Source organism: Cavia porcellus, unplaced genomic scaffold (genome assembly GCF_034190915.1).
Source record: "Cavia porcellus strain 051 isolate PalLab524CR breed Dunkin Hartley unplaced genomic scaffold, mCavPor4.1 scaffold_5, whole genome shotgun sequence".
NCBI lineage: Eukaryota > Metazoa > Chordata > Mammalia > Rodentia > Caviidae > Cavia > Cavia porcellus.
In genome coordinates this window covers 11,986,067-12,013,739 of record NW_026947488.1, presented here as the reverse complement: position 1 = coordinate 12,013,739, position 27,673 = coordinate 11,986,067, and the positions used below count along the sequence as shown (strand labels likewise).

Here is a 27,673-nt window from a genome sequence, read left to right as displayed (position 1 = left end):
GGAAATAATCCGTTTGTTTCCCTGTGAACCCACCACCCCAGCCCCACATACAAACGAGTGAAGTATTATAAGCTATTAACCGAAAAACAGATCATGTGACTTAATTCCACCTCTGCTAAAGGGCTTAAAATGCTTCAGTGAGTAGCCCAAGATTCATAAATAGACTCTTCGGCTCTTTTTCAAAGAATTATTAACCAGCCCCATCAAAACTGGAACTTGAGCAATCAAGGAGAAAAAGAGCTGGCAAGAGAAATTCCTTGAAAATAAACTTTTCCCACATTCTATGACTTCGGGTCACTTCTCCCTCGGGACTTGGAGGAAGAAAGAAAGAAAGATGTATTATTATACAAAATGCAGATTTAAAAAATTAATTATGGAAAATTACAAACTCCAACTCACAAGATAGATTTCAAAGAAGCATAACAGGGTGTTTGTAGAACCGAAAGGGTTAGGCAGCAGATAAAGCAGGAACATACCCTTCACTAACTGCTCTGCGGGGGCGGACGTGGCCAGAGAGGCCAGGCAGTGCATGGGTGTGGTTCTCTGCCTTCCCCCACTCCGGACTAATGATTTAGGGTACCTCTAATTTATGGAGCCTTGTCAGATTTTCACCTAATTTTTCTAGCCCACTGAGTCTTAATTCTCCCAGGCATGGGACTAGCTTTTCATCCACATGTAGGGCTTGGGCAGCTTTAGCTTGAGGATTTGGGGGAGGGGAGGGAGGGTGGCAGAAATGAGATTAGAGTCAGGCTTCAAACCAGAGGCAGAGGAATACAGATCCTCTCTAGGCTGTTTCTCTGGGCCTTTGTGCGTCCCGAGCGAGGGTGAAATTGAGGCCCAGTATACAGATTTACAGCTGGTTCTAACATCTCCCGGAATGAAAGGGCTCCCTCCTCCACAACAGCTTTGTCAATTCAAATGATTTCCCCACATTCCTTCCTCATACAACCCAAGCACATGCGCAAATTCAACTGAGGAGATACAGGGAGCTCTAGCCTGGCCCTCTCTAGAAAGGAAAACCCAAGAACAGGGGTGCCACACCCTGGGCAGGCCAAGGAGGATGTGACGACACCTCTAGGAATGCAGGGGCCACGCAGGTGTGTTGGCATCTCCGAACTTCCTGCTTAAAAGTCCTGATAAATCAGCTCTGATAACAGCAATAAAGCTCAATCACCCAACACTCACAGAGCTGGGCCCTTGTTTCCAGGGTGTGGGCTGGCCAACTCCAGAGACGGGTGAAAGCTGAGACTGGGGGAGTCCCTGAAGCTCCTTCTATGTTTTCTAGTACAGCAGTCATGACAGTGTGGACCAGGGACCATGAAGTCTCAGGGAATTTACAAGGCCAAACTCTTCTCACAATACTAAGATGTCATTTCTTGTCACCTAGTTTCACAAGTATACAATGGAGTTTTTCAGAAGAGACATGACCTGTGCTGACATCATTACTTGGATGACTATTGGCATGCATGCTTGTGTATTTGTGTTTCAAACACATTTGTTTTAATTCTAATATTAATAGGACAAAAAAAACTTCAAGGTCTTCCATAATTCATAATAGTATAAAAGTTGAGAACATCCATAACTAATTCCAGCAGTAAAGAGTTTCAGGCCTTTGGCTACCCGTGACAACTCCACAGCAATTTTCCAGCTGAGCTTGAGTTACCCAGGTGCTTTGTAACAAGGCTGAGGAAGGCAGTTTATTATTCAGCCCGGGATGATATCCTCTCTACCCCCAAAATGGCCAGAGATACTTTAAAATCACCATAAACATTTGGTGGACTGAATCCACCAGGGGGAAAGATGAGCTTCTCATCTTCAAACCTTGGGGCCGGGAGTTTAGCTCAGTGGCATAAACACCTGCCTGGCAAGTGCGAAACTGTGTTTGATCTCCGGCACCAAAAAATAAATTAATAAAAAATCATTTTCAAACCGAGAGGGCATAGGTAGCCTGGAGAAATCACACGCCATGGCAGCAACCAGGCACATTAGAGAGCCTATCAGGAGATAGGCGGGGTGAGCAAAGCAGAAATGGCCCAGCGTGTAAGGGGTTTTCTCTCCAGTGGATTACTCCCAGTTTCACACACACAAAGAAAAATAAGGAAACGAACTTGTCAGAGCTCGGAGAGGTACAAGGTGTGTGGAGGGGTTTGCGGTGGGATAGGTGAGGCAGATCCTCAGAGCTCAGGAGTGAAGCGCCTAGGGCAACTCTTCTTGCCCATCTCCGGTCAGGATCCTCTTCCTCCAGCCCCCAGCCTGCCGTCCCTGGGGGCCGGGGACCTGGACAGCCTGTCTCCTCCAGCCATCATTTCCCATCGTCTCGCCTCTCCGTGGTCCAGGCGAAACAGGGTCCGTGCCAGAGCCTGGGGTTGTTTGGAGACTGGGATTTGGTGTTACGTTACCTCGGACACAGCTTAGTCTCGCGGGAAACGAACACAATGCTGAAGCTGGCGTTTGTGGAAACAGCCAGCCGCCATAAATGGCTGGAGGAAATGCTTCAAAGGTGTAAAGACGGTAGAGAGAAAGCAAGCCCGAAAGACCGCTCTACCAGTGCTCAGGGACCTACACCAGCGCGCCGCCATCGCGCCTCCCCCAAGACGCCGACCCGACCCTGGGGACCTGCGGGACTTGGGGTTGGGTGCGGGGTGAAGAGGGATGGAGTTTCTAGACAAAATCAAAACCAGAAAGCACCGAGGGCCTTCCCTGTAACTGCTGAAGAGGCGGGAAAACTTGAATTCTACAACCAAGAGTTGCAGTCAGACTCCTAAACAACACAAAAGGGTGGCTAAAGGACATCCCAAAGTGGAAGCTGGTCGGGAATCCAGCAGCTCCAGCAGCATCACGAGAAACGAGCGGGCTGCCTACTTGGTCCCTGAACCCAGAATGTTACTGACGGGCGTTTAGCAGCACTAATACTTTCAAGAGCTGGACTCAGAGAGAGGCGCTCGCGCATGCGCAAAAAGCCCTCCCGCCACAGCCCCGCCGCAGGTGCGCTCGCGCTTCCGGCGGCCTCCAAACACTGCCACCTCGGGGCGGAAACTCCAGGGTCAGCGCATGCGCCATCTAGCTTTCTCGCTAGGTTCCAAGAGGAGAGCTAGGGCTTCAGGTGATCCCGCCCCTCCCTCCTAGAGGTGGACCAATGGCTTGGCGGTAGGCGGGGTTTCACGAAGGCAACCCGCCTACGCACCGCAAGAGGCGTATAGTGATTGGCTGGCGCCGCGGGCGCAGGTGCGCGCTTCCTATTGGGTGTGGGCGGAGCGCGAGCGGCCGAGGCCGCTCAGAGGCTGCAGGTGAGCGCGCGCACGCGCTGCGGCTCTGGCCCGGCTCGGCTACGCGCGCGCGGGCTCGCGGAGGAGGCGGCAGAGAGCGAGACTGCGGCGTCTGTGGCCTCTGCTCCGCCCTCTCCTCCGCCACTGCCGCCGCCGCCCCCAGGCCCGGAGGGAGGGAGCCGTGTCCCCGCCCGGCGAGCGGCCAGTCCGACCCTCGGTCCCGCCGCGTGAGCACTCGCCCAGCGGAACTCAGCGCCGACGCCGCCTCTGCAGGTGCCGTGACGAGGCGCCCCGGGCCGCGACCGCTCTCCGAAGCCAGCGGCCGCGCACTCGCTGCCCGCGCTCCTGAGGGCTGGCCGGGGAGGCCGCCGCGGGCCCAGCGCGCAGCATGAACCGCTGCCACCGGCACGGCGCGGGCAGCGGCTGCCTGGGCACCATGGAGGTGAAGAGCAAGGTGCGCGGGGCGGAGCGGCGGCCTGGGAGGACTCAGCGCGGGGTCTGCGGAGGTGCGGGGGGGGGGGGTCGGCTTGCTGAACGGAGACGGCGGGGACTCTCCTGACCCAGGAGAACACTTAGTTTCATTCCTTAAACCCTGTTGTAGTTTTCAGTGGAGGGAGCGAGGGACAAAGTGCACTCAAAGATGGGGAGCATTTGAAGGCAAGGTGGGGCAGAATGTTGGGGGGAGTTCTGTCTGCTGGGCTTGGATAGAAGGCTCTTGCCCGCCCGCCTCCCCGCGTTGTCGCATAATTTCTCTGCTTTCTGTGGTTCAGGGGTGCATCGGATGGTGAAGGAGAGCCCCGTAAACTGAGCAGCTCTGTTAAAGTTAGCTTTGCTCCCTGCTAGGGCTTTTGCCACCTCTAACTTCGGTATGCATTTAATCTATGAAATTGGCACTATCACCTTACGTTGGAGGAGCCTTTTACAGCTGGAGTTGATGCTCTTTTCATTTCACCTTGCTACCTTTTTATATGAAATGCTTTCGCCCTTGACCACCGGCATGCCAGTCTGCTTGATAATTACTCCGGTGTCCATCCAGTTCCTAAATCGCAAGGCTGGGTGAGCAGAGTAGCCTGGAGATTAGTTCGGGAATGCTTTCCAAAGGGGGGTTTTCAGCCGGAATTTGAAGGTGATAGGCAGCGGTGGAAACATTTTCAGCAAGCTTTTCATGAGTTAAAGAGCCCAAAGGAGCTTAGATAATGTGGTCGGGTTCTTTGAGAAGTCAGAGATGAAAGACAGGCCCAGAAAGGTTTTGACTCTTAAGCCCTGCGTTAAGATAATTCTTCACTAAAGCCTTTTGCCCAGTTAACTTTTTGGACACCACTGAACACAAATCAGAGATCACCAGTTGGGCCTGAGAACATTCAAAATACAACTGAGAAGGCCAGAATACATGAAAGGAGAGGCATACAAACGTATCAGCTTCAAAAATAATGAAGCATCATTGATCGGAAGATGACTAGGGAGAATACAGATTCTAGGGGAAAGTGTCCTGGAGCCAAGGGTAGAATGGTGTCATTGTCTGGTATTGATAAGCAAAGTTCTGTAAGAAACTGAGAATCACATCAAGAAAATCTGTGTTTGGGGCTGGGGATTTAGCTCACCGGCATAAGCACCTGCCTTGCAAGCAGGCGGTCGTGACTTTGATCCCTGGTTCCGATAAAAATGAAAAAGACAAAAAAAAAAATCTGTGTTTGTCTCTAATGTCGGTTTTAAGCATTTGTGATTGAAGGACTTACCAGGATAGGCTGTAGTTTCAGAAGTGGATCCTTTTAAGAATGGAAGCGTAAGTATAGTATAAGTAGGTTCTTTCCTTTGTCCTCCGGGGGATGTGTTACAGCAAATTGAAATGACCTGCTTAAACCAAAGGTCTTGGGTTTTTTTTTTTTTTTTTTTTTTGTACAGGGATGGAACTCACAACCTCGAACATGCCAGGCAGGCGGCTTGTGCTGTTGAGCTAAATTCCCAACCCCTACTGAAAGGTTTAAGAAGACTCAAAATAAATAAAGCTTTTTCTCTAGGAATATAGCAGTGGCCAAGTTCTCATAAAATTGCTGTTATAAATCTAGTTTGGGTTTGGGGGAGTTGTTAGAAAAGAAAAACACTTGATACTGCATAATCCTGAGATTAGGAAATTATTTTCCTAATCTTGGTGGTATCTAATTTTTTGTCATAGGAAAAATGAGTAGAGGTTCTAGGTGCACTGATAAATGTATTCAAATAATTCATCACTAGCAGGAAATCTCAAGCGCTTGAGGACTGGCATAATGAGCTTTTTGCTTTTCTCTTCTGTCTGCTGGTTTATAAATCTTTTGAATACTTACGTCTAAAGTACATGGTATTTATTTGGCCTGCCATACACACCACGAGTGAACCACCTCTGTAGAGCATAGGCAGTTGGAGGACATGCACTAGGTGAAATATGGTCTCACCATTCTGGCTCTTGGTAGAGTTTTTTAGTTTGTTTGATGAGTTTTTTTGAGATAAAAATTTTGTTAAGTTGCCACATCTAGGCTTAAACTTGGAATCTTCCTGCCTCTCGGAATGCTAGTATTACAAGTTCCTGCCTCTACCCCTGGCTATTTGTACAGATTTTGTTTTATTCTTTTTTTGGTGCTGGGTATTAAACCCAGGGCCTCATAGATGTTGGGCAACATCTACCTTTGAGTTACACCCTTAGCACAGGTCTTTTTGAACAGATTTCTCTTTATGCTACTTTAGGGATACCACAGATTTTTATAACATTGACCTTTGAGAGATCATAATCAGAACTATGTAATATGCAGATTTCACGTTTTGGGATGTTTTCCTTCTGCATAGAAAATAGTGTGTGATTTAGTATGACTGTCTTACGTGTTTTGTACATTTTTTGGCGCATTCACCTGGCTGTTATCTGTGTTAAATTACCTTGATAAAGACTTGAAAATAATTAAATCTGATGCTGGCAAAAATAATTTTTCTAAAAGCAGCAATGGAGAGGAGAGGGGAAAAAAGAAATGAGATGTGGTATGTACATGTACCAGTTCCCCTCAGTGAATATAATCAATATGTACTGCAAGGATGTACTACTACCTTTTTTTTTGGTCTTTTTGAGACAAGGTTTCACGATGCAGCTCAGGCAGGCCTTGAGTGTGAGGAACTTGCTGTGCTTCTCCTGCCTCAGCCTCTGGCCTCCTGGGATTACAGGCGTGTGCCACCACACCCAGCAAAAACATTTTTTAAAACTGCCCCACACAAAAAAAGTGAAAACAGTAGTATCTTTTTTATTTTTGCTCAAGGAAGGGACAAGTGGTAGAGATAATAAAAATAATGGGTAATGTAAATGTAACTAGTTACATTTGTGATAGGAGCTCCCATGTGACTTTTTGGTAACTAATTTATCTTCCTAATTGTTTCAGTAGAGTTGGGAAAGTTAATAATAATGATGTCCTTTAATAACCTTGGAACGGGGCTAAAGATAACCATTCAGTGGGGGAGTGCTTATTTAGTATTTGCAAGTCCTTGGGTTTGATCCTGAATGCTGCCAAAAAGTAAATAAATCAAAACCTTAGAATGACCTGGTGTGGTGGTGCACACTTGTAATTCCAGCGCTTGGGAGGCCGAGGCAGGAAGATCCCCTCAAGTTTGAGGCTAGTCTGAGCTGCGTAGTGAGACCTTGTTTTGAAAAGCTAGAAGGAAAAAAATCCCTTAGAATAGTCTTTGAAATTTGATTATTCATAAACATAGAATATTAAAATTAATCTTGCATTTCTGGAATGTACTAACACATCCTCAGGGAAGGCAGTCCATACATATTCTTGGATAGTTAGGACAAACTAGACCAGGCAAAAACAAGTTGAAAATAGTTCATAGTAAATAATTGTTGGTTGGGTCTTAGGTTTATCTGTATCAGCAGTGGTGAACCTGTGGCATGCGTGCTACATTTGTATCATTGAGGGCTCTGAAAGGTTCCCATCACTGATCTATAGCACATATTTTTGTTTGTGTAGTAAAAGTTCTCTTAATCCTATTGTTTTGCTGCAAGAAGCATAACTTTCTCTTGGGTTGTTTTTCTTTTTCTTCTCCCTTACAACATTTGCAGAAGGGCACATCTCCTGTGAAGTCATACAGTTTTTTATTGTTTATATCATAACAAGGAGTAGAAAAAAACTCATCCAAAGCTTTAGCAGGACATCCAAGCCCTAAAAGTTGTTAGCTGTTACTCCCGTTCATTCATGGGAGAAGCAACCACCGCTAAAAAGCACCAGGCTCTGTTGTGACACCAGAACCAAGAAAATAGAGGAGAAACTGTGACTTCTGATAACATCATGAGGCTGATAGAGGAAGGGTGTAGCCTCTTTTTATTTACTTTGAAACTTGAAGGTGTGACTAAACTTTGCAAGAGCTTTAGGTATGAGTCACTTTATTTTCTCCACAAAGTTTAGTGTTTATATTTCAGGAATGTGTTTTGGAAACTATTGTAAATTAATTTTTTTAGAAATAAGAGGTGATCTTAGTTTTTATTTTAAAGTGGTGGATGTTTTACATAGGGAACCAAAGCAGTCAATCCAGGTATCTCACGGGGCCTTTGGGAAAATGAACTGACATATTTGTAAACTGTTGTAGTTATTATGATGGGGACTTTCACAGCATGATACTTACCGCTGCCCCAGGACTACATTAGTATTTACTGGCAATAATAGGTATTTAGAGGAAAAACAAATTGGGTGGTCAGACATGTTTGGCTGTGTGTGTGTACACACACATGTGTACATGCATGCAGTGCTGCAGAGTGAACCCAGGGCCTTGCCGTGCTAAACATACTCTTTACCTTATGCTGTGCCCTCAACCTAAAAAAATTTTTTTTAAAATCAGTTGTAGGACTTAACTGAAAGCTCCCATCCCTCTCTTTGCTGGGGATAGAATCTAGAGCCTTTAGAGTGTTGGGTAAACACTGTTGCTGAGCTATACCCCAACCATTTAATTGGACTTTTATTTTAGATATTTATTTAGGCAGTACTGGAGATTGAGGCCAGGGTATTCCCACTGACCTATATCCCCAGCCCTTCTTTGAAGATGGGGTCTTGTCAAGTTACCATGGTTGGAATTGAATTTGTGATTATCCTGCCTCAGCCTCCCAGAGTGCTGGGATCACAGATGTGTACCACCATGCCTGGCTTATTTTTTATTTTATTTTTTTCATTTTTGATTTTTTGATCGACGCTTTTGCTATTCTGCAGCCCAAGCTATCCTCAAACTTGCAGTCCTCCTGCCTCAGCCTCTCTGGCCATTGGAATTAACAGGTGTGCACCATCATACCCTGCTCCAGCTGAGAGCCGTTACTAAACTGGTCTCCACAGTGATTCCTAAGTGGGCAGTCAAGATTACATAGGATTCCCCAGTCTGTGACTGAGATGCTTTAAGGAAGGCAGATTTGCTTTTCCAAGGTGCCCCTGTTTGAGGGAGCACTGCCCAGGCTGTAACGTGAGTGATGAGTCTGTTTAATGGGACAAAGCCCTCGCTTGTGAGAGCCGTTAGAGACCTGAGGTTGAGAGAGCAGAGGTGTGGGCAGGAGGCTTCAAGAGTCAGAGCCGTGAAGATGGCACGATGGAAGGCATCTTCTTCCACATCTGTGTGATCCTCAGTGGCTCCCTGAAGTTGCTACCTGCTTTCCCCACTAATTGGTGAGCGTCTGAAAGAGGCCCAAGCCTTCCGGTCTCCAGGGCCTAGCACTGTGCCAAGCTAATAAACACTTCTTGCTTAATTGGATCATTGTAGGACATACATTGATACATTAGTAAAGATTTTTTGTGCGTTAACACAGGGAAGATGTTTCTTGTCACTTTAATTTTTTTTTTTTTTCTTAAAGAAAAAGCCTTGCTGTGTAGACAGGCCAGCCTTAAATTTGCTGTGTAGATCAGGTTGGACTTGATCAGGTCCTCCTTTCTCAGCCTCCCAAGTGCAGAGATTACAGGCATGCACCACCATGTCCACCTCCTCTTTTCTCCCCTCCCCACTTCTGTGTTTGTGTGTGTTGAGGGTGCTGGGGATTGGACCCTTTACGCTGAACTGCATCCCCAAACCCCACCTTTTTTAGGTTCTTCCTAAATTGCTTAGTCCAGGCTTAAATTTGTAATCCTCCTTTCTCAGTCTCCCAGAGTGCAGGTGTGTACCGCCATACCCAGTTTATATCTATTTCTTATGTAGGATGTACCTCTGCCTGTATCATGCTTTCATGCTAGGGATCTCAAAGCCTTTTTTTTTTTTTCCTTGTATATTTTGTGCTAGATTCTTGGCACATCCCATGAGATCATAGTTCCTTTGGTGAGAGAGGGAACTTAGACACTGTTTTTGGTGGTCAAGGTAAAGATTTGGCTATGTCTGCAGTACCCCTGTCCCCTGATTCAGGGAATCAGAGTCTACGCTTTGCCCAGATTTGAGCTGAGTCACTGCAGTCCCCAGTGACCAGTGGAGCCTGCATCTCTCACAGGAGCACCCAGCAGAGACCTGACCACCAGGAGGCACCTTCTTGTGCTCCTCCTGAGGAGGAGGTTTCTGACAATAGGCTGCCTTCTTCATTGAGAGAAATACTAGGGGTGTGTATGTGTGTGTGTTCTGTGGTTTGCATTTTCAGATTGAATAGTTTTTTAAAAACATTATAAACTCGTGTTTGTAATATTTGTAGTTTGGAGCCGAGTTTCGTCGATTTTCACTGGAAAGATCAAAACCTGGAAAATTTGAGGAATTTTATGGATTACTGCAGCATGTTCATAAGATACCCAACGTCGACGTGCTGGTGGGCTATGCAGACATCCATGGAGACTTACTGCCTATAAATAATGACGATAATTACCACAAGGCGGTTTCAACAGCCAATCCACTGCTTCGGATTTTTATACAGAAGAAGGGTAAGTAACAGTGTTTGGAAAAATTGTTTTAAAACGAGAAATAGTGTATTTTTCTCTTGGTGAGATATACAGACTTTGCCACAACCCTAGTGGATAAACATTTTATGTAAATCTTCTCATTACGTTAACGAGCTAGTAGAATAAAACATTGGTGTGTTGGTTTGATATTTCCATACTTCACTGAGTACTTTAGAAATTTTGTTGTTTTAGTTGGTTTAATTTTAATTCCTTAGTTTTTTTATGTTTGTTTGGGTAGTACTGGGGAACAAACTCAGGGCCTTGGCCCCAAGACCCTCCCTAGCCCTTTGTATTTACTTATCTTTCAGACTGGTCTTGCTAAGTCTCTAAATTGCCCAGGCCGGGTTCCAACTTGCAATCCTCCTGCCTCAGCCTCAGTCTCAGCCTCCCAGAGTGGTTTTGTTTGTGAGACAGAGTCTCACTGTTGCCCAGAATGGGCCCTAATTCACGATCCTCCTGTCTCAGCTTCCCAAGTAGCTGGGTCTATAGCTATGTGACACCATACTTGACAGGCTTTAAAAAAATACTAATTAGGAATTTATTAAACTTCACTTCGCCAAGTGAATTATTGTCATTCCCAAAGCTGTGTGAAAAGGAGCGTGACTTGAGTGAGAAACACTGGTTTTTGGTGATGACTCCCTTGCCGGTGCTACGTTTCCTACTTCACAGCCACCTGAACGAGCTTGTTTAATTTTTCAGTATCTTTATAAAGTGAATGTAGCTTCACTGTGTTTTGTGAGACTTAAACGAGCTTAGCGCAGTGCCCTGTCTGATAGCAAGGGCCCAGTGAAAGTCTTTTTTTTTTTTTTCTCTTTTAGGATATAACTAGTTAATTATGCAGAAAATGGGGTAGCAAATCATGATTTTGGAGGGGTAGAAATAGTTGGGGTTTTTTTGTCTTTTTGAGACAGGGTCTCGCCATGCAGTTCAGGCCTGCCTTGGACTCACTTTGTAGCCCAGGCTGGTCTTGAACTCACAACAATCCTCCTGCCTCAGCCTCCTGAGTGCTGGGATTACAGGCATGCGCCACCACGCCTGGCTTTTAGAAATACTGTCTTACAAAAGAACATTCGATAAGACTATCTGGCAAGCATTTTCAAACAAGTTTTGAGTTTTAAAACTTTCTTTAAAGCTTTGTAACATGTGTAACTCTGTCTGCCTGTTGGTCTGTCTGCAGATGGACAGGGTAGGACTCATGGTGTGTGCCACATACTCTCTGTTGTAAATGAAGGGTCTGGGAAGCCAGCATGAGAGCGTGGAGCTCAATGTTGGGATACTCAGAGCATCAGTAAGCCAGCCCAGAAAGCAGCTTCAGGCTGACAGTGTATTTCCAGCCAATGCATAAGCCCTGGACAACCCTGGGGACTTGGGAATTCCTCTCTTGGTTTGGAGAAACTAATATTCCACCAACAAAATAAACCTACAGAATAATTTCTTTTTATATCTCTTGACTTATTTATGGAATGCTGACGTACAAATTAATTTATCCAAAGACCCCTTTGATGGGTTCTAACCTCTTAGCAGGGGTACAATGTAAGCAGAGCAGGACTCTGGGGAGGTGGATCCAGCTGCTCAGAATATAGAAGGTGGTAGTCTCACAGGAGAGTGCCAGGAGCCCTGGCTGAGAAGTGAGGCTAACTGAGGAGGGGAGAGGGCGGAGGAAACGAGTGAGCTGCAGCTCTCACCTGCTGGTGTGCAGCAGAGGGACCCAGCACACAGCCGTGCGGTTCTGAGCCTGGCAGCTGGGGCAATCCGTAAACCAGCAGAGTTTGGAGGAGTGACTGATGGGAGGAGGAGTTTGGTCCCAGGACAAATAATCTCATGGGGCCAGTTGAGCTGGAAATCTCATACCGAAGATTGGCAACAGTAGGCTCACGTTTAGGGTGGAAATTAGAGGGTAGTGTGAAAGTATGCAGGAATAGGACAACTAAAACCCGGGAGGAGATGTGCACAGGCTGAGTGAAGACGGGCAGAACCTCAGAGGCTGTGTAGAGGGCTGCACGGGGCGGCAGCTCCGGAGCCTGGAGGGCAGACATGTTCCAGTGGAGCTCAGCACTGTAAGCAGACGGATTCAAATCAAGTTGGTTGAAAAACAGGTGGCCTTCCTATTAGCAGTTACAAGTTGTGTTAAAAAAATTCAGTTTCTGCTTGACATATATTCAGGTGTAAAATAACTATTTAAACTAGAACCATCTGACGATATTTTTCCCTTTTGTTGGAAAGATTATAGGTGTCAGGTTATACCACTCCATTTTTTCTTACTGAATTTTTTTTTTTTTTTTTTTTTATCGGTACCAGGGATCGAACTCATGACTGCCTTGCCTGCAAGCCGCTGAGCTAAATCCCCAGCCCTGTCTTACTGGAATTTTAACACTTCCGTGCCCATGGAGTTAGTTCTAACATCTTTTTGTTTTGCTTTGACTTTTTGTTTTTTGAGACAAGGTCTCTCTATGTGGTCCAGGCTGGTCTTGAACTCATGGCAGTCCTCCCTCAGCCCCCAAGTGCTAGGATTACAGGCGCACACCATCATTCCCAGCTTTGACATCTTTTAAAGGTTATCTTCTGCTATTTCCTTTTAAAATTTTTATTTACTGAGTGTTTTTTTATTGAGACCTTTTAAGATTTTTATTTTTGTTGTTATGGATTGCAGGTTAAAAATATGTTTACATGTGAAAACAAGTGTTTTCTATGTAGTAGTGGTAGAATGTCCAATACAATGAGGAGCCCTAAGGGTTTGATATAGAAATAGACACTCCATTCAACAGTAACACTTTCTGTTTTAGGTTTTTTGAATTTTACTTTTTGTTTTCCATACTAGGGATTGAACCTAGGGCTGAGTTACACTGCCAGTTGGTGTTTTTTTTTTTGTTTTGTTTTGTTTTTCATTTTAAGACTTAGTCTCACAAAGTTTCCCAGGCTGGGCTTGAACTTGTGATCCTTCTGCCTCAGTCTCCCAGAGTGTGGGCATTTCAGGCCTGCACTACCACACCCAGGTTAGTTTTTGAAAACACAAATTCAATACAAATATTACTTAACCCAGAAATGACTCCAATCTTTTTTTTTTTTTTTACCTTTTTATCGGTACCAGGGATCGAACTCATGACCGCCTGCTTGCAAGGCAGGTGCTTATGCCACTGAGCTAAATCCCCAGCCCCAATGCAGAAATGAAAGTAGGTTGGTTCACTAATCAGCTTGAAAACCCTCTGCTGGTTCCCACTGCAACCAGACAAATCCTTTCTGGTTTGGCCTCAGCATGCCTTGCTCCATGTCCCCACACCCTCACCACAGCCGGCCGTGCGGCTGGCCTCTGGCCTCGTGTCTCTGACCAGCGAGCTTGCGAGCACCTCATCTCCCCTCTTGCGCAGCTGCGGCCCTTTGCTTCCTTCAGCTTTGTTAGAGGGGCCTCTTCACTTCAGGTCCCAGCATCTAGGATTTACAGGGAGTGCTGTGATTTGTCTTGATACTTTTTTCTTTCAAACAAAACTGAACAGATGGTTAAGTAGAAAGCTGATTTTTTTTTTTTTTTTTTTTGGTGAACCTTAATGAACAGTAAGTCCAGCTAACTAATAAAAAGGGTAACATTAAGTGTAGCTACATCTTGGCTGCAGCTCATTCTCTGTTTTCTTAGCTGTTAACTTTAGGATCAACAAGGCAGCAGTTACTTGATATAGTACCAAGTAATTTTTTGAAAACAAATTTCAAAACCATTTAAAAATTTAAAACCTTGTGGGTTTTTTTTCTTTTTCTTTTCTTTTTTTTTTTTTGCAACAGGGTCTCGATAGCTGTGCAGTTCAGGCTGGCCTTGAACTCACTATGTAGCCCATAAGGGCTGGTCTTGAACTTGGACAGTCCTTTTGCCTCAGCCTCCTGAGTGCAAGGATTAGATTACCAGGTGTGCACCACTATGTCCGGCTAAACCTTGTGATCTTTTAAGATGTGGTACTCTATGAAATAAAGATTGAATGTATAAACTACTTAAGAGCCCTACTTAAAGACAGCATTGTGCATAGACTAAGAAGTTTTATGTTTTATAACAATTAATTGTTAGAAGAAAAACTTCATACTCTATTTCTCAGGCTGTTATGGCAGCAAAAAAACAAAACAGAACACCTGATATCTTAAAAGTTATTTTCACAAAGAGAGTTACTTCACACAGCTGCCTTATTTGGAAAATCAGTGTTTATCCTAGTTTATTTGAAAGAGGGATATGGAAAGGTGCATAATAGAGTTTCTACACTCAGCAGTTTTAGAAAACATTTCAAGGTTACACCTTTAAAGTACAGCCAGGTCAGTCCTGTAGATTTGGTCACAGGCTGGGAAGCATATTTTTTTCAGTTTCCCTGCTAGTCATGATCAGCCCGTGACTAGGGTTCTGTGACGTGCTAGGCTGCAGACATTTCTCCTTCCCATACACTAGATTTAATTATTTTTTGTAACACTAGATTTAATTAGAATGCCTATACCCAAACATGTTGCTGTATCACTATTTTTGTATGTCAGACTAATGCATTTTCTTCTTGGGTTTGGTTTTGGCTTGTCTTTGAGACAGGGTTTCACTGTGTATTTCAGGCTGACCTTGAATTCACTGTGTAGCCCATGCTGACCTCACATTCATGGCAATCTTCCTGTCTCGGCCTCCCAAGTGCTGGGATTACAGGTGTGCACCACCATACTCATCTAGTTCTTGGGTTTATTTAGAGGAGTTTGTTAGAAACAGAAGGACCAGGCTTTAAATTTTGTTTCACTCACAAGGATATGGCCTGGTGGCCCAGACACTTATAACTGGACAGTGAAATTATTATCCTTCCCTTTACCTTGCACTGGACATTATTTGGTAGATTTTGTTTTGTTTTGTTTGAGACAGGTCTTGCTTTATAGCCCTTGCTGGCCTCAAATTAGTGGCAATCTTCATGTCGCAACCACCCAACTGGTGGGATTAGAGGTATGAACCCCATACCCAGCTGGTAGATGTAATTTTTTATTTTTTATTTTTTTGTCTTTGAGACAGGGTCTCGCTGTGCAGTTCAGGCTGGCCTTGAGCTCACTTTGTAGCCTAGGCTGGTCTCAAATTCACAATGATCCTCCCATCTCAGCCTCCCGAGTGGTAGGATTACAGGCGTGAGCCACCATGCCTGGCCTGGTAAATGTATTTTAAGGTTATTTATTATTAACAGGTTCTTGATATGTAGTCCAGGCTGTCCCTGAACTCTGTATCCCACACTGGGCTGGAATTTAAGGTCCTCCTGCTTCAGCCTCCTGGGTAGCTGAGATTACAGGTATACACCTGTACCCAGCTAGCGTGGTTTTAATTTTAAAACCTCCAAGGGATTACATTTTAACAGTAAATTACAAAAATTACAAATTACAAAATACAATTTAACAAAAGTACAGCCCTAGAAATAATGAAACATTGTGGAATCACACTTGAGAATATGACACCTTCGCTCCTGGCAGAGACCCAGGTGTCACCCTTAACACATCCTTATTTTTCAGTCAGCAAACCCATTAAAACTGCATTGTAATTTGCTTTACATTTGTGAGTTGGCTGCAGCACAGGCCACCTCATGTGCACTGCAGTAGCCGTCTGCTCTGTCCTCCAGCCGCTCTCCTGGCTTGCAGTCACGGTGAGATTGGAAAACCCAGATGAGATTACTATTTTTCTCCCTGAAAGCCTAGGTTTTCTCCTGGCCCTGAGGCTAAAGTCCAGCAGCCTCAGCACCTCCCCGAGGCCCTGTTTGCCTGATTGGCTCTGGCTCCTTCGTCCCCTGCAGTCAGCCTGCATCCTCCTCTGCGCCTGTGCCTGTGCCATCAGGGCCCTCCTGGTTAGCTGCCGATGCTGCTTCATCAGGCTCCCCGAACCCTCACTTCTGCAGCAGTCTCGCCTCAGCCGGCACGCCAGGCGGGGCCGGGCCCCCTCCCACCTACCTTCAGCCTGGGCACCTTCATCTCCACCTCATCACTTGGCGTTGTCTGCTAGTTGCCGTCTCCTCTGTTAGGTGAAAGCGGGCTGCTGTTTGTCTCTTAAATCCGCACCACACAGCACGATACCTGGCGCGTAGGAGTTCATTAAATATTTGGTGGTTGAGTTTTCTGTATCGGGAAGTGAAAAGATCAACAAAATCTGAATGTTGCTTAAAGTGATGTTTAATCCTGTTAACGAGGCCAGAGCTGTTTCATTTAACCATTTGGATTAGAACAGAGTTGGCAAACTAAGGCCCAGATGCTTTTGTGAGTAAAGTTTTCTTGGAACACACCCACACTTACACCAGTGTGTGTCACCTGTGCCTACTTCTGTGCGAGCGGAAGGGGCTGCCGTCCCTAAAACAGGCCCCTGTGACCTGACAGGAGCAGCTGTCAGTGCTGGGTTAGAGCACCTTACACAGTCGCTCGGTTCTTTGCAGCTTCCCGTGAGGTCAGGTGCCTCCCAATCTTGAGGTTTCTTGATGGCTCCACCAGGAATTTGTACTGTATTGTTACCATATGGGGGTGCTGCTAGGATTTATGGGAACATTTTGTTTTTTCAGACTTGCTTTTTATTCACTGTAGTCTTTGGTGACGTCTGTGCCTGCTGCTGACGAGCGGACCCTTCCTTCCCATTCTGAATGCACGCTTAGGACCCTCTGTGAGCTGAGGAATGAGTAACCAGGCTTTTCAGAACTCAAGTGTAGAGTAAGAGGTGTGGACAGAGGCGCGCAGGTTCCTCTGTAAGAGCATCACAAGAGCCTGTGTGTGTGCGGAAGACAAGGAGCGTGGCCACTCCGAAGGCTCTGAGATAGGTCCTCCTTGGTTACAGGACTGAGATTGCTGGCTGAAGGTCAGGCTCCGGAGAAGCGAGGCGCTGCTCTTTGGGCCTGTAGCATGGCTGTTGCATAAACCCGGTGGACAGTTGCTGTGAGTCAAGCTTGTAAACTGATGTCACCCTCTGAGTTGAGTGCTGTGATGTGCACCCTCGGTAGAAAGTCAGCTGCAATTCCTTGTGGACATTCACCTTTACACTTTACACCAACACCCTGCACTCTGGCTGTCTGCCAAAATATTTCTTTTCCCAGTGGCTGGAAACTGATTAGCTAGATGGGAGAACAAAGGTGCCTTTGTGCTGGGGCATATTGCTTTTGAGAACTTAGCGGAGAGCATTCAAATGGAGTCTGGATGCGATGCCAAATTATGCAGATTTGGGGTTTTTTGGTCAGGTTTCCCATGAGCCGGTATGTAGGCAACTTGATTTTGTTCTCAGTTTGTATGGTCTGGAATTTCCCTTATAAATACTTTGTAGGCTTTCATTATGGAAAAATAAAAATACAAACATAAACGTGTGAGAAAGTACTTTAACGCAGAAAATTAAGTAGATCTTTGGCCAAATTTTACCAGACTCTTCTGTCAGTGGAATTATTTTCAAAGCCAAATTATAAATAAATTTCTGTTTCAGTAAGAACACACTGTAAATATAAACAAAGATAATAGTGTCCCCAGGGTGGGAAATGTCATGAATAAAGTGCAGTAAATTCCCAACTTATGAACAAGATGTATTCCGGGGAGTTGTTTATAAGTTGATCATAACCCTAACCCTAACCTGACAAAGTGAGTCTCCTACAGTATACTTCTGGAGAATGGCAACTTGAATATTGATGGGTTGGGAGTTTATTGTACGTTTTGTTTTACACATATTTGCCAGAAAGTAGGTTTTTAATTCATGCAGCTGGGCGTGGTGGCCCATACCTGTAATCCCTGCACTTGGGAGGCTGAGGCAGGAGGATCTAGGGGAGTTCAAGACCAGCCTGGGCTATAAAGTGAATTCAACACCAACCTGAACTGCACAGAGAGACCCTGTCTCAAAAAGACAAAAAAATAAAAAAGAATTCATGCAGCATCAGAAAAGAATATGAACCCTCTCATGCCCTGACACACAACCAGTATCTGACCTTCATCGTGTGAACTTGGGACTTACTGGCCTGGTAGGAGCTCTGGGTTCTAGTCCTTTCTCTAGCTTATTGTGTCTCCTCGGTTCCCCGGTCTCTAGGACAGTGATGACAGCTTAACCCACAGGCAACCTCACCCACCTGAAGCTCAAGGCAGGGTCAGTTGGTGATGGGGCTGTCTGGTTGCCGGGGACTTGGATTTTAAACTTGTTCTTTGTGGGTGGGCCAGAGAGCCTTTGACCTTTTTTTCCTCTTCCTCTTTTTCCTCCTCCTTTTTTTTTTTTTTTTTTTTTTTGCCCTGCGCTATTTTCACTTTTTATTTTGAGATTTAAAGCTCTTGATACCCAGGGTTGGCTCATATCTTTTATTCTTACTGAAGCACCTTTTTAATCATTAGAAATTCAACTTTTAATTTTTCTCATTTCACTTAGGTTTTTTGGGGTTTTGTTGTTCTGTTTTTGAGAGTCTTGCTATGTATTCTAGGTTGGCCTTGATCTCACTATGTAGCCCAGGCTCACCTCAAACTCAGTGATTCTTTTGCCTCAGCTTCCCTAGTCCTGCAGTTACAGCGGTGTGCCACCAGGCCCAGCTCATGCGTTCCAGTTAGGGTGGAAAGTAGATTTTAGCTTTGGTTCCTGTTAATTCCATTTCCTTTTCTTTACCTAATCTGATGTTTTTATAGACCTCTTTCTCTGATGTTTTTTCCTCTTTGTAGACTGTCTTTCTTCAGCCACATGATTTAACAGTATCAGAAGCTAGGTGTCTTGGTTTTCCATAGCTTATATCAGAGATTCTTTTTTTCTTTTTCTTTCTTTCTTTTTTTTTTTTTTGTCTTTTTCCTTTGTATCGGTACCAGGGATCGAACTCACGACTGCCTGCTTGCAAGGCAGGTGCTTATGCTGCTGAGCTAAATCTCCAGCCCCTATATCAGAGATTCTAAATTGGTAGCTTTAGGAATGAGTTCAAAAGATATGTGATGTGGGATGAGTAGATTTTTTTGTTATTTAATTAGTTTTTTAAAGTTATTTAACTAGAGGTTATCATTTTAAAATGTGAAGATTTTGCTTGAACTTAGGGTTTCTGTCGTGAAGACAGTCTGCCAGGAGGTAGGACAGCTGTGCCGTCTAAATGAGGCAGAGGCTGCAGTTTGTCAGTTGTGAGCCGCACAAACCCCTCTGTCTGAATCACACTGCCGAGGCAAACGCCATTGCACTTTGTTGTTCTTCATATGGTGAAGAAAATGGTTGAAAACCTTATCTCTGCCTCTTTTAAAAGTGAAAAATGGAATATTGAGAAACATACACCCCAGGCAACTGAGGGAAGGAGTTGGTTTTCAAACTGAACTCTCCAAGTCTTTGCTGTGTGCACTGAATTACATTATCTGCCCAGTGGCTGAGACATAGGTGTCCTGGCTTTGTGCATGCTCTCTGCTTTCTGTTTTAGTGTTGGAGATTGAACCCAGGACCTCACATAATGCTAGACATAATACTGAGCTACATCTCCAGCCTTTTTTAGTTTTTGAGACAGTCTCTAGTTGGCCTCAGATTTCTGATCCTCTTGCCTCAGCCTCCCCAAAGAGCTGGGGTTACAGGCTTGTGCCATGGTAGCTTGAGTTGAATGTGATAAATATGCAAATTGGAGGATTGTTAAACAAATTAAGGAAAAATACATTTAAAATAGTTGGTTTAAGGTGATGTCTAAGAATGAGGATAGCCTGTGTGGTGTGTACCTGTGGTCCCAGCTACTGACACCGGAGACCGGAGGGTCTTTCAAGCCAAGGATCTTTTCAGCCCAGCAGTTTGAGACCAGCTTGGCAACACAGCAAAACCCTGACTCAAAAAAAAAAAACAGGAGTTTGTAAATTCTATAAGAATTTTATTTGCTATGTTTAACAGTGAAAGAGCGTTACAAATTTAACAACTGTTAGTAATTTTGTGATTATGCTTGAGAGGGCCCCCTAGTGCTTTTTTCTGGCATGGCATATTTTTACTGTTAGACATTTCATTCTAATTAGAATAAGCTCTTATTTAGCTAGTTTGTGTACCAGGTATATTTGAGTTGTATCCTTTTTGTGCAAATTCAGCTGCAAGTAAAACAGTATTTTCACAGCATTTCTGTAATTATTTCATTTTATTTTGAACAGAAGAAGCTGACTACAGTGCCTTTGGTACAGACACACTAATAAAGAAGAAGAATGTTTTAACCAATGTGTTACGTCCTGACAACCATAGAAAAAAGCCTCACATAGTCATCAGTATGCCACAAGACTTCAGACCCGTGTCTTCCATCATTGATGTGGATATCCTCCCAGAAACACATCGTAGAGTTCGTCTCTACAAATACGGCACTGAGAAACCCCTGGGATTCTATATCCGGGATGGCTCCAGTGTCAGGGTGACACCTCACGGCTTGGAGAAGGTCCCGGGGATTTTCATCTCCAGGCTCGTCCCAGGAGGTCTGGCTCAAAGCACAGGACTATTAGCTGTTAATGACGAAGTCTTAGAAGTTAATGGCATAGAAGTTTCAGGGAAGAGTCTTGACCAAGTAACAGACATGATGATTGCAAACAGTCGCAACCTCATCATCACGGTGAGACCAGCAAACCAGAGGAACAACGTCGTTAGGAACAGTCGGACTTCCGGCAGCTCCGGCCAGTCGACAGATAACAGCCTTTTGAGCTGCTCGCAGCAAATTGAACCAAGCTTTGAGCCAGAGGATGAAGACAGCGAGGAAGACGACATCATTATCGAAGACAACGGGGTGCCGCAGCAGATTCCGAAAGCTGCTCCTGATGCTGAGAGCCTGGAGTCCCTAACGCAAATAGAACTCAGTTTTGAGTCTGAACAGAATGGTTTTATTCCTTCCAATGAAGTGAGCTTAGCACCCACAGCAAGTGGCACAAACACAGAATTTGAAGCACATGCTGCAGATCAAAAACTGTTAGAGGAAGACGGGACAATCATAACATTATGAAGCCATTGCGTCAGTGTTTTCTGAATCATGAGGACGCCATGGGACATGTAAATTTGGCTAGTAATTTAACGCTTATATACCTCTGACCGGTAATGTGGGGTAGGCATGAGAAAAATAATACTGCAAGCTTAAAATGTTACTACAATAATAGGTTGATAATTGTCACTGTAGACTTTGGTGGCTCAGAGGTGAATTTACGTCTAAAACGAAAGGGCCTTTGCTAATGAAATTACGTGCTTTTGCTGTTTCTTCTGTGGAGAACTGGAGGTTGGAGCACATTCCCTGAACTGTGTGAGAGGACTGGATTGTGTGGCGTGAAGTGGTTGCATATTTAACCTGCTATGCAGAGCCCAGTTAATTTCCCCTTTCGCTGTGTCTTTAAAATTCTGCCGTGAAAGTCTGATTCCCTGTTGGTATGCTGAGGACCTGAGGTTTATGCTCCCAATTCTGTGTGTGTGTTGTGTTGTTTTGTTGTGTTGTGTTTTTTAAAATGTCGTTCCTTTGTTGTTAATTGTAACAAACTGTCTTCACAATGCATTTTTCTTCCAATTTCTAAGAAATGAAGCCGGCTGGCCAGTTTTGGGGCTTGCCCCACCTTACTCAGCACTGAAGCCCTTCCCGAGTGTGACGCCTGACAGTTGCTCACATTGGCGTTTGTCATCCTCTCCTTCCTAGGTCCTGCTCGCAGGCCAACCCCGTGGGCACCAGCGATGCTGTGGAAAGCAGTGCCACTGACTCACGGTGATGTGGGAGCCTCTGTCCTTGGTCTTAGTCATGTTGGAAGTCATTCCGTTTGTTTTTAGTGAGTGTTTTATTGGTGTGCGTTTTTATATTTTTAATGCATTCAAGTGGAATGAATCATTTTGGATTAAAAAAGCACCCAGATGAAGAGATTTTTACACACAAGACAAACTTGGGCACTTTTTATACAAAAATTGGGCTTTCCTTCACGGATGTCTAGGAACACTGCCTACACTTTATGAACAGTATGTAGTATTCACCTGTGACAGGGAGCGTATTAATTTTATGAGGCTATTTATTATTTTCCAGTGCATCCACTTTGGGCGAGGTAGGCGTAAGGCTGCTGCTCTCATCCTGTGCCTGATCTCACCGTATCGAGTGCATCAGCGCTGCAGTACCATGTACATAGAGTCAGAGGAGGGGGAGACTTGCGTGCCCTCTGGCTAGGGAGAGTTATTTATTAATTTTATGTTTGGACTAGTACGGATACCCTCGTAACAATTGTGTGCTATTACAACAATGAAGATTTAAGTGACTCCGTTTTGAAGGATGTTATCTCTACATAGTAAAGTATATGAAGAAGTGAAGTCTTAATTAAATCGTGATCACTGGACTCGCAGACTTCACTGTTTTTTGTTCTCGTTACCACTAAGCATATTCTCTGTAAACTGTTAACTGACTACACAACGTTATGTGGCACAATGGACTTCTTGTCAGATTCACTCAGTTCTTCCTCGTCTGTGTGATGGCATTCCAGCTTTAACATTCTTTGAGTCTTAGAGATTTGACTCTCGAATGGCAAGATAATGTTTGTTGTAGCAAGGTAAATTTCATTTATAATATAAGTGGTGCAGGGGTTCAACATTTTAAGTAAAAATACTTTTACACACTACCTCTCTTTCTTTTTTTTTTTTAACAAAGTTTTAACATTAGAACTTTTCTCTTGGTGAAAAATACTTCAGGGCTTGACTTTTGTACACATTTTAAATGTAAAGTATATACTTGTATCTGTTCATGAAAATGGAAATCAGAGCTGCTAGTGCTTTTTATTTAATTATCCTATTAAGGATATAGAGCAGTGGTGTTTTCAACTAGATCTCAGTCGTTTAAATTATTGGTGAAATAATTGATTAATAGCATTCTGGAAAACTGTTAGGTCTTGGTTACTGGCAGGTCTTATGCAGTTACTGCATTTTACTGGTAATCTAAATCAATTATTTCAAGTTCCCCTTGGTAACAAAAGTATCAGTGAATCCAGTGTAAAATTATATAGTCCTAAATGTCAAGCCTAACTGTGAATTTTGTTCGGTACCTTAAGTAAACTTAATAATGTTCTCAAGCTATCAGCAGAAATATATGTACTTTTGTGAACTATGAATTTTCTAATTAAATTTTACATGTTATAACATGATTTTTACATGAATGATACTTTGTTTAAACTATCAAATGTCAGTATTTTACTACAATTTTATTATAAAATGTACATTATCACTAAATGAGCTTTTGATTTTTAAAATCAAATTAGCTTTAGTTGGATATTATTTTTTACAAATAAAAATAGACTTGCATAAAGGCTACTTTCTTGTTTGCAATTATATGAAAAGTTCCCCAACAAGCACCTTTTGTGTAGACTGGGCAGGAGGAAAGTCGACAAGGTGAAGCAAGAGTCTTCCTTATTTTTTAGACAGTATCTTTTCTTACAGTTCAGACTGGTCTTGAGCCGCCCATGTGGCCCAGGCTGGACTTGAACTCAGGGTCCTGCTGCCTCAGCTCCTGAGTGTTGGGATTATAGGTATGGATAATCCTATGCCTGGCGGCTCTTTAATTTATAATTGTTTTAAAAGGTGAACACCTGACTTTACGTTCTCGTACTGCAGCTGTGTATGAGTGCGTGACAGTAGAACTGGCAGGTCGTGTCTCACGTGCTAATCCTGACGGCAAGCGGGAGCGGTGAGGTCCACCCAGCAGTCTTCAGCTTCGTTGCTGGTTATTGGAAGCAAAAGTAGTTTCTAGTTTAACAGTTTCATCATCTGAAGTTCAAGTCACTTCATACTTAGTGTCACCCTACATAATAGAATCTATATGGATTGGGGCTGGCGATTTAGCTCAGCGGCATAAACACCTGCTTTGCAAGCATGTGGTCGTGAGTTTGATCCCTGGTACCCATAAAAAAAAATCTATATGGATCGAGTTCAGTTTATACTGAAAACTTTAGGAGTCCTGAGAGAAAAGCAGCATTCTTCCTAAACTGTTTCTAATCCAGAATTAATCACTCTTGTCATGGACCTAGTCCATTGCTACATAACCCCTTCCCCAAGCAGTTCCCAGGCTGATCTTTACACACACACCTCCCTGCCCCCATTTAAAATCACTGAAAATGCCAAGTGTAAGGATCATAGGTATAAAAGTCTCCACTGTGTCGACTGGGTTCCAATCAGTACCTGGTGTTTATTTCTGGGCTTCAGGGTCCCCACAATGGTGTGGGGACAGCGTCTCACACTCAAAATACGATCAATGCTGTTTGCGTGTTAAATACCCGAAGCTGAAAAGAATTTACATACCTGAAGCTGCCTGCTTTGCAGTTCTGGATAAGAACCTGATTCCCAGCCCAGGATTCTGGTACACTAGGCAGCCTCTGCACCCAGCTGCACTCCCTAGCCAGAATCGGATACATTTGGTTTTTAGGAAAAACTAAAGTTACAAAGGAAAATAAGGCCCTCAGTTCTGGCTGTGCCTTGAGATGCTGCAGTGTTGAGCAGCGATGCACGGAACCCCTGTGTGACTCCTGCCCACCTCCGGAAGAGAGACTTAAGACATTCCTAGTCTTTGCTGTGGCCCTGTGACAGCCTCTCACTTGATAATGGTGGCTTTTATCTGCCTGGAGGAAAAACAGTTGTTTTTCCTCAACTCAACTCCATTTATGTGCTGTGAAATGTTGTCAGAGAGACTTTAGGACCAAAATTAACTCCTTGTCTACAGGAAGGACAGAGGTGTTCAAATGTCTGGTGGGTGGTTGTCCGGCACTTGGAAGGTAAATTGACGAAATTTGTTACATTTAGCAATTTAAATTTTTAGTATAGCCTGCCAAATTTTTCCCTGAAAACTAGATTTAGATAGGTTGGTTGGTTGGCTTGTTCTTTTTGAGACAGGGTCTCATTTTATAGTTTAGGCTGGCTTTGAACTCTTTGTGATTAACCTGTCTCAACTTCCTAAGTGCCAGGATTATGGATATGCATTACCACTCCTGGCTTTAGATAAATAAATTTTTTGGTTTTGGAGTATTTGTTTGTTTCAGGGTTTTATTTTTGAGACATTCTCATTGTGTAGTTCAGGCTGGCCTCTGTTTATCCTTATTGATAATGTTTGGTGTATATTTTATAAGTTAGTACTAAAATCTAGTGGAGTTGTATTTTTTTAATTTCTAATTTTTTGGCAATACTAGGTATTTGTATCGAAACCAGGGAGTACTGGGCTAGGTCCCCAGCATTTTTTTTTCCCTTAATTTTATTTTGAGACAAGATCATACTAAATTCTCCAGGCTGGTTTTGAATTCTTGTCTTGCCTCAGCCTCCTTAGTGGCTGGATTACAGACATGTACCACCCTCCACTGAATGAATGGAGAATATATATATGTATACATACATACTTTTGTTAAAAAAAACATGCTCAAGTCAGTTGTTTTCCTATTTATAAAAGCCGTCTTCTGGGAATGGGATTTATTCCCAGAAGAATGGGATTTGTTCTAAAAGTATTTGCAAGAAAATTTACTATGCTTATTATCCAGTTTGTTATAATCCCAAGGGATGGATAACAAAGGTCTTTAATACAGCATTAACAAGTAAAGGTGACTTTAAAATACTTTTCACCAGGCATGATGATGCCCTCCTGTAATCCTGGCACTTGGAGGCTGAGACAGGAGGATCATTGCAAGTTCAAGGCCAGCCTTTGCTACATGGTGAGCTCAAGACCAACCTGAACAATGTAATGAAACCCTGTCTCAAAAAATATGAAGGAATAGTAATTTTCAATCTCTAAATACTTAGATGTCCTTATTAAAAAAACTGCAGAAAAGGCTAAAGTCTTCGTGGCACCCATGCATACTTACTCATACTTTATTTTGTTACAAAAAGCAATCATTTAAAGTAGCAGTTCTCATTTATAATCCAAATTGGGACACTTTCTAATAAACTTTTTTTTTGATGTTGCTGGGGAACCTTTTAGAGACTGAGTGCTCACCCACTTAGTTATTGCAAAGTACCAACACTGCAATTAAACCTGAACACTTTTAGTTTAGAAAGAAACAACTGTCACCCAGTGCTCAGCTGCTTGAGACAACTTGGCTTGCAAAGACAGAGAGGGTTCTGTGTACCTGCTACGGCATGCGTGCCATAGGCTCACTCCTGTCTTAGGTGTCCAGCGTGCTGGGCCAGTGCGATACCAAGTTGAGACACACTGGGAGAAAATGGGTTTGTTAATTATACAAGAACAACTAGCTCAACTGGCTCGGAGCCTGCAACTTGCAGGAAGATGTAGGAAGCCGTTGGTTGAAGCTGGAGATTGATCACACATGTGAGGCTAAAGCATGACCAGCCCTGAAAACAGCTCAGAACAAGCCAGGCAAACAGGCTGTTCCAGCACCAGCAAGCAAGGGCCCAGGCCAGCCAGGCAAACGGGTTGCTGGGCAGTGGGGTTGGAATTGACCTTCTTTGGAGGGTGTAAGTAAAGGGGCTACAGTGGCTGAGCAGTTCCTTTCCTCCCATCAGGAGGATAAGGGCTCCCCCTGACCCCAGCTTTGTCTCTTTATCTTCTCATCCTCGCATCCTTCACCCCAAGAACCACAAGAGATGCATGGGTTGAAGCAGTAAGATAGCTCTCAAAACTATAAAAAAATGACAAACCTATAACCCGCATAAGAAATGCACTGACAACAAACACATGTGTGTGTGTGTGTGTGTATAACTGAGGTTAAAAAGTGAAACTATGATGTGAAAATTGCTTTTTCTTTTTCTAGCTTTTTAAATTTATTTTATTTTTGATTGAATCCAGGGCCTTGTGCATGCTAGGCAAACTTCCATTTCATTTTTTAAAAAAAGTCTCTTGTAAACAACTGCAGTACACATAGATTGAAATACACTCATTTTTGGGCTGGGGATTTAGCTCAGCAGCATAAGCGCCTGCCTTGCAAGCAGGCAGTCGTGAGTTCGATTCCCGGTACCAGTAAAAAAAAAAAAAAAAAAGAAATACACTCATTTTTGTACCACCATTCCTGGCTTGAGATAATTTTTCAAACCTTGAAATGAGCTGCATTAAAAGTGCAGGTTAAACCCTTCACCTAGATTACACCCAAACCTGCTTATCTGTTCTTGTATATTTGTTATTTCCTGAAAAATCTGAGAATGAGTTACATAGGCCCTGTTCCTTCACCCACTGTGGATGTAAGCATATATTTCCCAAGAACAAGGACATATATTTATGTATTTCTTGTACAATAATTCAGTGATCAAACTCAAAAAATGTAACACTGATGCAGTACTACATCATGGCTACATACATGGCTTGTATCAAGCCATAGTAGAATCTGACCCATTGGTCCTGTGAAGGTCTTTTCAGAAAATGTTTCTCCCCTCCAGGACCCGTCCAGAAGGAGGCATCACATTTAGTTTCATGTCTTTGATTTTTCCCCGGTACTGAGGATTGAACCCAGGACCTGCGCACTGAGCTGTATCTTCCCTACATACACACACTTTTTTCTTTCTGTGGCGGGGTCTCCCTAACTTGCTAAATTACCCAGGCTGAGCTTGAACTTTTGATCCTCCTCAACTCCGCAGAGTGCTGGGGTTACTCTGCTTTTGCTTGGCCCAAGCGATACTCTGCT

General features: G+C 43.8%; 1 protein-coding gene across 1 annotated transcript; it reads left to right on the top strand.

Annotated features, from left to right (window-relative positions):
• The first annotated feature begins 3,248 nt into the window (after positions 1-3,248).
• Pard6b (par-6 family cell polarity regulator beta) lies at positions 3,249-23,371 on the top strand. Its single transcript, XM_063248162.1, has 3 exons — positions 3,249-3,720; positions 9,928-10,150; positions 20,228-23,371. The coding sequence occupies exons 1-3, from the start codon at positions 3,655-3,657 to the stop codon at positions 21,055-21,057; spliced, it is 1,119 nt and encodes a 372-aa protein (XP_063104232.1). The 5' UTR covers positions 3,249-3,654; the 3' UTR covers positions 21,058-23,371.
• The last annotated feature ends 4,302 nt before the right edge of the window (positions 23,372-27,673 follow it).

Excerpts from the sequence above, each read along its gene's own strand:
- Pard6b (XM_063248162.1), top strand. The coding sequence starts at position 3,655 with ATGAACCGCTGCCACCGGCACGGCGCGGGCAGCGGCTGCCTGGGCACC. Across the intron at positions 3,721-9,927 it reads CCATGGAGGTGAAGAGCAAG|TTTGGAGCCGAGTTTCGTCG; the intron begins GTGCGCGGGGCG and ends TAATATTTGTAG. Across the intron at positions 10,151-20,227 it reads GATTTTTATACAGAAGAAGG|AAGAAGCTGACTACAGTGCC; the intron begins GTAAGTAACAGT and ends TATTTTGAACAG.